Source organism: Aptenodytes forsteri, unplaced genomic scaffold, assembly GCF_000699145.1.
Source record: "Aptenodytes forsteri isolate BGI_AS27 unplaced genomic scaffold, ASM69914v1 Scaffold379, whole genome shotgun sequence".
In the NCBI taxonomy this organism is placed as follows: Eukaryota; Metazoa; Chordata; class Aves; order Sphenisciformes; family Spheniscidae; genus Aptenodytes; species Aptenodytes forsteri.
Genome location: NW_008794088.1, coordinates 2,144,634 through 2,157,188, shown reverse-complemented (window position 1 = coordinate 2,157,188; position 12,555 = coordinate 2,144,634). Strand labels below are relative to the sequence as shown.

The 12,555-nt window shown below is 48.2% G+C and overlaps 1 protein-coding gene across 1 annotated transcript; it reads right to left on the bottom strand.

Moving 5' to 3' along the window:
• Nucleotides 1-7,278: 7,278 nt before the first annotated feature.
• On the bottom strand, nt 7,279-10,680 carry LOC103894960 (galactosylgalactosylxylosylprotein 3-beta-glucuronosyltransferase 1). Its single transcript, XM_009274455.1, has 4 exons — nt 10,569-10,680; nt 9,487-10,025; nt 7,865-8,161; nt 7,279-7,365 (listed from the first exon to the last, which is right to left on the bottom strand). The coding sequence occupies exons 1-4, from the start codon at nt 10,678-10,680 to the stop codon at nt 7,279-7,281; spliced, it is 1,035 nt and encodes a 344-aa protein (XP_009272730.1).
• Nucleotides 10,681-12,555: the final 1,875 nt, after the last annotated feature.

Genomic DNA, 12,555 nt, shown 5'->3' with positions numbered 1-12,555 from the left:
CATTCTCAATTACAGAGTCCGCTGTGTTTTCCTGGAAAAGAAGCAAGCACTTATGCTGCAAGACAAGACAAGGGTGCAATATCGTACTATTCACATCATATTTAATAACGCTCTAGTACCATTCGATATAAATAAATAACCATTAAAAATTACTTTCTTGACATTCTCTTTCCTTCGTCAATAGTATTTTCTGCAACAGGACATGTTAGTAATACTCATTGGTTGGTTAATTGGATGAATCTCAGAGAACATGAATATCAGATACTAATATGCTAGTAAAAATCAGGCGCTGGGATGCCTTCTCTTCTTTAAACACTTCAGGCTCGATCTGCAGCTTCCCTCCTTATTGCACTCACTGCATTCACTTTCCCTGAAGCCTGTAACTCTGACCGCTGCTCCACTCCTGGGCTCTCCCACCCAGCTCTGCTAACAAACAGCCATCTTAATTTGTGGTGTCTCTTACTCACCTATCCTTAGCTGATACACTTTGGCTGGCAGTAGTCCTTGCTGTCCTTAGGCTGCTCTACAGAGAAAAAGAGTATTTGTGCTGAACAGGTCCAAATGTCTGCTAGCGTGGAATATCAGCTGTGTACATCCACAGTGTCCATACAAGGTCTTGGTCCTGCACAATTTAGTGACTGACAGAATTTCTTGATTCACAGAAACTCTCTTCCACAGGGCCAGGCTGGGGCAAGAATGGAGATAGTGTGATAGGGCTGGTTGTGAGAGCAGGCTCTGACCGGCACTGAATGGACAGTGCAGCTCATATCACTGGAATCCAGGTCCTCAGCGGGAAAAACAGGAATAATAATTTTGCTTTCTTATAGGGATGCAGAGAGAACAACTCTCTAAAAACATGTGTGTGGAGGGCATCCTTTGCAATGGGAATAGACCCTTGCTGCAAACACACACCGGCAGTGCCAAAATCCTATGTAGGACCTGCGTGAGATTAAAGGCTAGGGAATTAATCACCATGTCCCCTCCTGTTCATACAGGCAGAAACCCTGCCCATCTCGGAGGTGAAAATGGAGGATCATAAACCCTTTATTCCCCCACTCTCGCTCATTCATCGAAACCACAAAGAAGCGGACTTAATCTTGGTTTACTGCTGGGTGGAAGCATTGAGCCCACCTGCCTGGTGGCAGGGATGGGTCGGCAAAGCCCACTAGAGTGCAAGGCCTGTTACCTCCTGCAGAGGACAGGACACAAAGCTCTGACAAATGGAGAATGAAAAGTGTTTTGTAGACGCCAGGCTTCCTTCATGCTATCCAGTGCCAGTATGCCAGACCCTTGCTCTGTAAGGACCTTTCTAGGGCCCAGAGAAGACATCGCTTTCACGGCCCATTCAGTATTCCTTCATGCTGAGATGGCTGGCAGGGTGGCCTTGTAGTGCTGGGTGTGTTTGTCCAGAAAGCCCCTGGCCTAAGCCTCACTAAACACAGCCTCCATTTCTCTATTTGCTGCCTATTCTGTGATTTCTCCTGCCTTTCTCTCTGACAGGAGGCATCTCACCCTCTCTGCCCCCTCCTGTACTTTAGCCCCCTTCCCATAGCAGGATGCACAGCTGTTTGTTCCCCATGTGAGGGAACATGGACCGACTCCCTCTCTCAGATACCCTTCGAAGAGCCCCCTTCATGGAGGCTTCCTGAGATCCCACGGGGACTATGCTGAGTGAGGCCCTCCTTTGCACATGTTTTTACCTCGCTATGATTGCTCGGGAGCCAGAAACTTTGTGCCACCCACATCTCTTGCATAAAGGAACTGTAATTCCCTTCATTGTACTCCCCTCCTTGCTGTGTTTCTGATTATTTTGCCAGTTTAAGACACCATTGTAAAGAAACCCCAGGGAGCGCAGCACATATGACATTGATCGGTGAACACCAAGCTCTACTGTTCTGCGAGAGTCTGTGGCGAGGGGGGAAATGTTCTTTCTTCATGAACATGTCAGGTGATCTAAGCTAAAAAACAAAACTAAACAAGGAATAGGCAGAGAAGAATTCTAGTATAAATAAATCAACAAATAAATAAGTCGCCTGCCACCCCAGAATTTCTTGGGTGGGGGATGATTCAATTGCTTATAACTTTTCCCCAGCTGTGAAATCCTCGATGTGTTTTGAATGCCTGAAGCCTTGTTTCTCGTGGCCTGAGTGAAGATGGTTTTCAGAGGGGTTTCTGGGTCATTCAAGGAATCTTCCTGGAAAAGTCACAGCGACACCACTCCCCACGCACACAGATGGTACCAACACTTGTGCTTTTAAACCAGTGCATCCTTCCTTCGGTCCTCGTTTGCCACCTCCTCCTTTGTGGGCTGCCTTCCACCTGGCTGTCTTCCTGTTTTATTAAGGGAAAGGGAAACCCTTCCGCATGACACTGCCTCCTCTCTCTTCACAGGGCCACACATGCCTTTCAAAGTTCAGATGGGAAACCTTGTCACATTTGCTATTTCAGTTGTCATCTATGTGCTCAAGATATGTTTCCTGATGATGTCTCTCCACATTCCTTGACGTTCTCACAGGAGATGAGTGCAGGCTGAGGGTTCCTCTTCTCTGGGCGCTTCTCACCCACCTCCAGAGGTGTCTTCCTCTCTGGAGGTTTAGGAAGCAAGTCTGTATGCGTGATCCAAGGCTACTGAAGTGCCTGACTGCTGCAGCAGGGTTCTAGGCTAGGAACAACACTTTCAAGTCCACTCATCTTTGCCCCTGCTTTCTGCTCTCTGCAGCGAGACGTGGAGGCATGGCCTTTGAGGTACAGTACCTGCTGGGTCTCCCTGAATGGGAGAGGAACTTTACCCAGAGGGCTCTGGGCCTGAGGATCTGGGACGGCATTTTCCAAAACAACCTGAAGCGGGGGCAGTTCAAGTTCTCAGCTGAGGCGTAGGCACCAGATCCCTTCTGAACTCCCAAGCCCCAAATGAGGTGCTTCAGCACAGCTCCCTCCCCAACACTGAAGGCTGATCCCTGTAGGTATGAGTGCATCCTTCAGAGTGTGAGCCTCTCTCAGGCTAGCTTTGTTTTAAAGCTGTTTTGAAAGCATACCAACCTCAGGCTGACACGTCTATGTTTGTGCTTTTGTGACAACTTCTGTCCTTGAACCACTCCAGCTTGCAGCTGCTGTACTGAAGCTCAGGTTTGACAATATGCCAGGAGGGATCTTCAGAGGCACACGCACCCATCTTGGATTTCAGCCTCTGTGCTGGCACAGCCGAGAATGGAGATCGCATCTAATAGATTTTAACGAATGGTTAAAAACACAGAGCCCACAGGGGAAGGGAAGCACTCCTCTCCCAGGTGGGAAACGGGAGCCAGGGCACGAAGTGAAAGGTGAAGGATCACAGGGCACCACATCAGCTCTGTCCCAGGCAGTGGGAGCTGATCAGCGCGGCTACGTTTGGGGGTGTTTATCATCCTCCAGCGGTGGAGCAGAGGGCCGGGCAGAACAGGCAGTGCGTGCAGCTGCTGTGGTTGCTGACACATTTCAAGAACGATCACTGCCCGCTGCCTCTGTCAAAACAAACACAAGATGAAGTAAGAAGGAGATAGAGATGTCGATACCACATCCAGTACAACAGGGCAGGAGACACATTTCCAACAGGGTTGTCCCCTGGCTCAGGTAGACATGAGGCAAGCAACAGTAACCAGGTTCCTCAACCACACTACGCACAGCTTCAGGCTGGGGATATGGCTGAAGAGCTGCTTGTTCTATCTGCACTACGGAGTCCTAGCTGGGATATTTTATTTATGAATTAGAAAAAGGTTTTGAAGGATTTTTTTTTTCTCCCCATTTTAGCCTCTCCGATATTTTTTTAAAGAAAGAGCAGGAGGATGAGATCTGAGGATCCCTGTTCAATCTGTCTGGAAGCTCTGAAATGCAGGTGACCTTCTTTCCTTGTTTCCAAATATCACAAGGCAGCAGGAGTCCTGTGCTAACCTAAGCAAACTCTTCTCTCTCAGATGCCTGTAAATAGATGTTAGCAATAAGAATAGGTAGTTTTTATAACACCAGTCCTGAGTGATAATTTTCAGGGCCTTAACAAAGAAAAATATGAAGCAAAATTAGTTTTCGTCTCCTGCTCTCAGAAGCCAAAGCCTGTGTTTCGAAGGGGTCTCAACACAGTCAGCAGGGACATATGCTGTGATAGCTTTTGATTGCTCCGTGGCCCCTGTTGCAATACAGACAATCCCAAGGACTTCCACTATTGTCCACATTCCCCTTCCTACTCTGCATGCCCCCACAATGTTTCTCAGAGACCAGGCTTATGGCCATTTTCCACAATATCTCCACAGTGAAAGCCTTTGTCCAGCTGAAGATGGGCTCAGAGATTCCTTTTGTGTCCCTCCTGCTCCTCCACTTTGCACAAAGAGGCTGGGGAAGTAGCTGAGGATCTCACCCTGATCCTCAATCCCAGCACACCTCAGATCCTGCCTAATGGTTGTCAGGGCAGCAAAAAAAGCAGAATTTCTAGTGCAGAAAAGAAAACCACTTTCCTTTTTTTAAATGTTGGACTCTTCTTTTTCTTTTTGTTGTCTCTCATGAAAAGCAAAACCCTGATGTGTCTTATTGCTCCCCCTTTGCAGATCTGCTCTGATTTGGCATGTGGAGTTTTCTCCCCCAGACTAACAAAACCTGCCGTGGTTCAGCTGGACACAGCTAAGGGTGGTGGGAATGCAGGCAAGGAAGAGAGTGGACTCCAGCTGGGACAAAATAACTGCTATTTATACAGCACCCGTTGAAACCCGATCTTCGCAGTTCACGTGATCAGCAGGTCCCTTTACGCTGTGTCTATGGCAATCCACCAAGTAGGCGCACGTGCCAAGCAGCCATGCAAGTAGTCCAACCAGAGATTAACAGAGCACCAAATCTCGCGCCAAGCAGTGTCCACCTGGCTCACATCTGCAGGTGTTAAAGGGGAAAGAGGCCTCTGGGAGGTTTGGGACTTGACTGGCTTGATCTGATCCTCAACAAGAACTAATTGCCAGGAGGGAAAGACAGAAATATTCTCCCTATTGTGTCTAAGAACAGAACATCCTCAGGGGAGCAATTTTACCTCTTTTTTTTCTCAGCACTGGCTTACCTAGATCATGTCTGTCAAGGTTCTGAAGCTCAGCAGCCTTGATAGTAAGGACCTCCAAAACACTGTAGCTGTCAGCAGAGATCTCAATTTAAAACATTAAGAGGGGGGGAATCTAATGATTTTGCTTGACTGCCCAGTCAAGCAATTTACCTTGCAGGTGTCTCTTGGAGTGGATGCCATGTGCCCACTTGGCAGGTCAGAGCAGCTGCCCCACATGGCAGACTTCAGTGCAGAAGGGACTGTGGTCAAATTCTCTGCTAATGCAAGTGGGAAAGTTCCTTCAAAATCTACAGAGCTGGCCCAGCCGAGACTCTGGCTTGAAAGCACCCTGAGAGGATGGCTCTGGATAAGGGTGCAAGTCCTTCTGGTGAATGGGTGGCAGTGTCTTGATCTCTCAGACTGGTCGCTTCCCTTTCCCACAACAAATGACTTACGGGGAGCCATTCCCATGAGGATCCATAGCAGGTGTGTGGCATTTCTCATGGAGGATGGCTGAGTGTTTGTCCAGGGAGAGGGGGTGAGGACAAACGAGCAGATACATAAACGGCACATTTATGAAACCGTCACATCCACACTCTGCATCTGTAGTGGAGCAGTCAACCCCTCCTCTGACAAGTAGGCAAGGCAGGTCTAATCTGTCTGAGTTTTTATAAGCCTGCTTATCCTTCACCAAGTAAGTGGTACCTCCAGACCAGTTAACTGGATTCTGAGTCCTTATGAGCTGAGTTTGGGCAATTGTAGCTTTAGCCTACTGCAGACCCAGCATGGGTGGGTACGTAAAATGAGCTCATTACTGCTAGTGGATTCCACAGAAGCACAGGTTAAAAGAAGGGCTGCTGCCTAAGCATGGGTGTCTAGCATCATTTACGGATCGCTAGGATATCTGAGATATTACTGAAAAACTGGCAGATACAGTACAGAGTTTGTGCCCTACAGGAGGGCCAGGTAGGCTACCCCAGGGTCCCTATGGCGGCACCAGGTGTCTATGTTTAGGCAACTGACTCCTGTCCCTCCCATCTGCTGTTGGGTGTGCAGGCACTGGGAGTGCTTTGCACCTTGTATGGCTGTCACTCAGAGACGATGAGATGATGTAGAAATGCTGTATGCAGCTACTAGTAATGCACACAGCAGACCAGTGCAGAAGTTGAAATACTCACGACTGCCTGTATAAAAGCCGTCAGTTTTATTTCCACTGGTAGAGCTGAGGTGTATATTGGGGTCAGGACTGAAAGGAGCCCTGGAATATCTTCCAAAGTAGGAGTAAATCATTCTGCATCCTGTATCTTGCCACAGATATGAGTCATTCCAGAAAGAGCTGGGTACTCCCAAATTGGATACCTTTATTCTTTTGGGACTTTTGGGCTAGGAATCTGCCAAGGAGAGACATTGGGATCAGAGGGCATGGCAGGTGGCAGAGAAGGTCATAGCTCCTCTGAAGCCTGCTCTTCATCAATCTTTACTTCTAAGAACACATCTGATACATTCCTGCCCTCACCTGTGGCGGTTGCCATAATCCCTCCTCCTGCTGCTGAACCTGGCTCTGTGGACCACAAGGGCATGCCTAGTGCCTTGACGATTTCTCCTCAGCAGCAGATGTGTTCCTAGCCCTGGTATTGTTGGTACCGAGCCCCTCAAACTCTGTGAGAGTTTGTGTAGGTTGCTCTTTGCTGGTTCCTGTTTTGAGGTCGTCTAAGTGTCCCATCAGCCTTTCCCTGCTGCATCCACACTACAGTTGTTCATGCAGGATAAAAGCTGAAGGTGGATGCATGGAGCACTGCAGAAGTGGCAGGGCTGCTGGGGGAAAGCTCGTCTGCAAGAGTGTGATCTCTTTCCACACACTGTAGGACAACCCCACATTAAAGAGAGTTTGGAGCTGGCAGAAATAGGGGAGCAAGGAATTTGGCTTGTTATTATTACTGAGTGAAACCATGGGATTCTTCTGCCACTTTTCTTTCTGTCTGTATGCAGGCAAAGCTTCCATGTGGACTGCAAGGAGGCTTGAATGAGTATGAAATGCAGACTGTAAGTGGGTAAAGATGAGGAGCTACTTCTTGTGCAAAGGGTGGCATGGTAAGGCAGTTACTGGGACAATCATATATGCAGTCTTTGAGGAAATAATAGCATAAAGAAGGAAACAGGTACAGATTATTTGCCTTGCCAAAAACAATAAAGACAAGGGTACTCACACCCTGGAGCTGGCTCTCTGCTTACACCTCTACTCTGGGGTCTGTAAATCCACGCTTGCCTTCGTTAACCAGAGTGGGCCTCTCAGTTCTTGTGTGCCAGACCAACACCTAGAGGGAATCACAAAGAGTTCAGGGGCTCTGGATGCCATGGAAATGCCGAGAGCAGCACATCCATCAGGTGGGATCCTGAGCCACCCGGGGCTCGCAGCTGTTTGAAGCACGTGATTCAAAGGGGTTGAACCTGGGAGAGACTTCACAGGCACATGAATAAGTGACAAGGAGGGGGGATCATTTTGGACCGAAACCCCAGACTCAACCCTCTGCCAATCCTCCTGGATTTTGAAGAAGCAATCTGGGTGTGAATTGTACAGCAGAGGCTCTTTATTAACACAGAGTGCATAGCACTAACTGTTCCTCAGCACTCTCTGAGCTTCACATCTGTGAAGAATTTAGCAGGCTCTGTCCGTCTGTCCCAGCTCAGTTTGGCGCTGACGTGCGCCAGCACAGGGCAGGCACAGTGGAAGGTGGAGGAGCATGGCAGGAGGCTGCAAAAGCAGCCAGGACCCAGCAAGGAGAACGTATTTTCAAGGTCTCTTGTCCTGCTCACCTTTGTGCAGTTGGCTGCTTTGGGCTCCAGCCCGTCCATAGTCACTAGATCCTTCAGCAGACTGGTTTCCTGGTAGCCTCCTTTAACTCCCTCCAGCTTGAAACTGGCCTGAGGCTTCTCCAAGATCAGCTTGATGCTGATAGCAAATCCAGCCATGTCAATAGCAAAGGGCCGGTTAGGGTCAAAGACAGTTTTCCAGCCCACCACCTTCCCTGCTGGGCTCACTTTTGGGGATTCATACCGCAGCCCCCCAACGAAAGCCACTGGCCAGACTGACACCCTCCTTGTGTAGCGCATCTGTGTGCCAGAAAGAAACAGTGCTGTAAGAATTCAACCCCACAACGTTTGTCCCACCCCATTAGTATACCATCCTCTGCTGTCATTGGCAGCTGTCCTCCCCCGTTGACTTCCCACACAATCACATAGCTCTAGGCAGTGCAAGTTCATGTTCACCTGTGCTACTGCTTGAAGAACTACAGCTTGCAAAGCCACAAGGCTGTTTTAGCACCTTCTCTGAACACCAAACTCACTGTTTTTCTGTGCCCACGTTCAGTCCCTCAGAAGAAGAAAAACATTTGGGTTTCTGATCTCATCTGAACTTTTATCATTTTTTGTAAAATTTTATCATTTTTATGAATGCCAAACACAACTTCTATCGGGCCTCTAGCTCCGTATTATCAACTCCACTCACTCCAACTTCACCCCCATGCAAGTAATCTCCCGCCCTGACTGATGCACCTTTGTCCTCATTTACTGCAAATCCCCCCCACCCCTGTTCTTTCATCCATGGCTACTGCCTAAAAGAGTGGGGTTTTACTGAAATTGTCAGAAAGGACCTGGAAAGAAATAAGAAAGGATGAGCTTAACAGAGAACAAAAAAATTCTGAAAACTGGAAATGTGCTCTGATGCATAACTCTGTATTTCAAGTGTTGTAGTACAGTTTGGCTTAAATTGGTGACAAGGGAGTTTACTGAATAATCATTTTTGCAAGTTTACAATAGACTTGGCGTCTCACAAAAGCCAGGTTTCCAGCAGAAGTCTGGGCAAGCTTCTGTGGTCCCAGGGGCACAGCCCTGTTGTGGTTAGAACTCAGAGTACAGAAGGGAAGCCAAGGAGAAAAGGTGGATTAGAAAGTCAGTCAATCTTCTAACATTCCCTACCCATCACACCCCTACAATAGTGCAGATTTATGTTTTGCCAGAAGTTTGTCTTCGGTGCTTATTTAAATCAGGTCAGCTCTCCCTGCGGAGAGGAATAAATTCTGGAGTATGTATCCTCTGGTCTCTGGCAAAAGGGGCTCTAGCTGGTGCAACATTGTGTGAGTGGCTATTCACGTTTGCAGCCTACACCATGGCAGATGTGCTCTTTGCTCTTTCAGTCCTTTAGAGCATAGCTACTGGGTTTGCATAGCTATAGGTTTGCATCTGCCCTATACCCAGCTCCCACAGAGTGCAGGGCAGGAGAGGAGGGCTCTAGGCAACATGCCAGAGCCCTTGTCTCCCAGTTGATGCTAAAAGTCCATGATAGCCCTATCTTAGAGGTCTTTGCAAGTGCACCTGGCCTTAAGAGGCTTTGCAGCTGTATCCTGCTTTTCTGTCCCATGTAATTTTACGGCTCTTACCTCTTCAAAGAGCTCCAGGCTGTAGGTGTTATCATCATCGGCAAAATACACTACGCCTTCTGGTGGTGCGGTGTTGCTGAAGCTGTCCCTCAGCCAGTGCAGCCCCAGGTTCCTCTGTAGTGTCCCCCTTGGGGTGTGGGATGGGATCCAGGACAGCCCCAGCTTCAGACTCTTGGGTGTCTCCACATTAAGGTGGGTGAAATTGAGCCCTGCCTTCTCCAGCAGGTTGGATACCAGGTTGGTCCTCCGGGGCGAGTCCTCCACCACCACCCAGTGCAGGTTCTGTACATGTAGGAAGGTGTTGGCCAGACGGGTCAGCTCAGCTTTTTGCACTGGCCGGGTGTAGGTAGGGGTGATAACGAAGATGGTCGGCAGGGTGTCTGACCATGGGGGAGGCCTGGAGTACACATAATTCTGGATGATTTTAGGCGTTGCCCCTATGCTTTGCTGCTGCCGAATGCATGATGGGAGGCCTTCTTCTTTCAGTGCAGAGGTACCATTGAGGAGAGCTTTAGAGGTCACGTTCTCATCTGTCTCTTCTGGGACAAAAGGAAGGAAGGAAGGAAGGAAGAAGAAGAAGAAAGATGCGGGGGAGGCCTGGAGTACACATAATTCTGGATGATTTTAGGCGTTGCCCCTATGCTTTGCTGCTGCCGAATGCATGATGGGAGGCCTTCTTCTTTCAGTGCAGAGGTACCATTGGGGCGAGCTTTAGAGGTCACGTTCTCATCTGTCTCTTCTGGGACAAAAGGAAGGAAGGAAGGAAGGAAGAAAAAGAAGAAAGATGTTGTTAGAGAACTAATCACTGCCGGGCTGCCTCCTCTCCAGGGAGTGCTGGGGACACACCTGTCTGGAGTCAGTGCTTAGCCCATCAGCATCCTCTCCTCAAAGTCAGCCTAAGGTGCATGTTTAACGTGCTCTTAAGAACAGTTTGTGTGCCTGCTGTAGGCAAACCCCGAGGGGTCCTTCAGGCAAGTTTGTCTTTGTTTAACTCATCCCATGAGAGAGCATTTCCTACCGAGGGTTCGCACCAGCAATCATCACAACCACCAGCACACTGACAGCAGAACTCTTGCACTTACTTCTCAGCAGGCTGAGGTAGCGGGTGGTTGGGTACTGGTGCCACAACGTTAGGAGAAGAGCCCATGGCAAGGCGATCAGGAGCGTGGTAAGAAGGTTACGTCTCCTCAGCATGCTGCAGAGAGCTTCCAATGCCCAGGCATCTCTCTACCTTTCAGAGCAGAGAAAAGAGTAAAGCCTCCGAAATATCAGTCACCACAAACACTAGGACAGTAAGTCTAGAGGCCAGACTAATAGACTGAGTTTGTCTTGCTTGGAGGGAGGCATGATAAATGTTGGGCCCTGATCCAGCAAAGCATTTCTCTAACTTTACATGGAACCCCATTAACGTTGCCGGCCCGAACCATTAACCAGCTGCCCTGGCCAGTTCCTGTGCTATTGAATAGAAGCTTTTATCTGTTTACGTTGCCATAAAGAACCTCCCACTGCCCCATGATGAACCCACTGTCCTTGACTTAGGGTTGTTCATGTTGCTGATTCTGAAGCCAGAGAGGACTGTTACTTGCCCCTTCTCCGGGGCTGGTATTCATTACTGAGCTTGTGGCGACCATTTAATTTGCTTCTTTTGTAGAATTTTTTAAAACTGTGTGCAAGATTTGTGTTCCTGCATATGCAAGTGGACAAAACAGAAAATGTCAGGAATCCTCAAGAGAGCCAGCATCTCTTTCACTCCTGCAGTTTTAATTCATCTTCCTTATGCAGATGCATTGAGGCAATCAGTGATGCACACTATTACCTACTAAGTTTTTCACAAAATCCCTGCCTCAGTCATTCCACAATGCTGGTGATACCTGCTGAAAGTTTAATTATTCCACATCCCTTTCTACTCCTGGCTTGCAGTGTCTGGCCACGGCAGCATTTAGTTTAAATCACAGACTTCAGAATACTTTAATTTCTTTCTTAGCATTTCTGTAATGTATGTGATCATCAGATCTGAGGAATCGCAACATTTATTTTCGAAACTCTTTCTATAAGGTGAGAGGAACTAAAAGAAAATAAAGAGAAATAAAGGACAAAAGTGTCAGGAATAATCAACAACAGGGAGTGGCTTATTTACAGATGGTCCAAGCTACAGCAGTCCTGTACTTGATTTTTCACAATTGTTGAGCACCTTCAGCTCCCACTAGTTAATATGATTAATGTGCAGCCAGTCTGTCTGGAAATCAGATCCTTGGCTTCTCAAGGTAGTCACGCCTTCAACAAAGTATGCAACATTAATGATCAGTTTGGAAAACACAGACTGAAGTACTTGGACGTCTATTGCAGACCACTTGTTCAGGGACATAACTCAGCCCTGAGTATAGTCATGGTGTGATGAGATCCCAGTCCTGGCTCACCTGTTTGAAAGACCCTTAACAGCCTGTGTACAGTAAGTCACATAAGCATGAGATCCCAGAGACAACTTCTGGAAGGCCAACATCAAATGGGCTTGCCTAGTGCATGTGCTGCCTTCTGTATGGCTCTGGCATGCTGTCAGGAACATTTTCCTCCAACTTCTAGCTTCTGCTTTGGTCCCTCTCTGGGTACAAAATCTCCCGATACTGTTATTACACGCCAGCAACAAAAGCAGTGCTCCAGAAAGGGGGATCCACTTCTGCTGCTGCAGAACAGCAGCCCACGGAAACACTGAAGGGTACAGAACAAAGTTACTTGTTACCATCTGAGGACTTTCTGCTATCACTCTAAGCAGGCTGCCTGACGTTTGATATCTGGATTTTATTCCCCTCTCCCTCCTGGTAACATCTGTAATCGATTTCCTCTGGGATTACCTTTCTGATGCCAAATACTTCTCCTGGTGGACTTCCTCGCTACCACAGCGATGCTCACTAGGAGGCTAAAGGGAGCATAAAACTTTCATAAACCTCCTGCAGAGAGATTTCTGTTGGGAAACTAAAGTCACACGCCCTGGGAACTGGAGAGCTGCTGAATGGCACAGCCCCACCAGGCCCTCTTGCTCTCCTAGGCTGAAGGCAGTTTGAGGGAAGAGGG

Excerpts from the sequence above, each read along its gene's own strand:
- LOC103894960 (XM_009274455.1), bottom strand. The coding sequence starts at position 10,680 with ATGCTGAGGAGACGTAACCTTCTTACCACGCTCCTGATCGCCTTGCCA. Across the intron at positions 10,026-10,568 it reads CTACCTCAGCCTGCTGAGAA|AAGAGACAGATGAGAACGTG; the intron begins GTAAGTGCAAGA and ends CTTTTGTCCCAG. Across the intron at positions 7,366-7,864 it reads AAGCAGCCAACTGCACAAAG|GTGTTGGTCTGGCACACAAG; the intron begins GTGAGCAGGACA and ends GATTCCCTCTAG.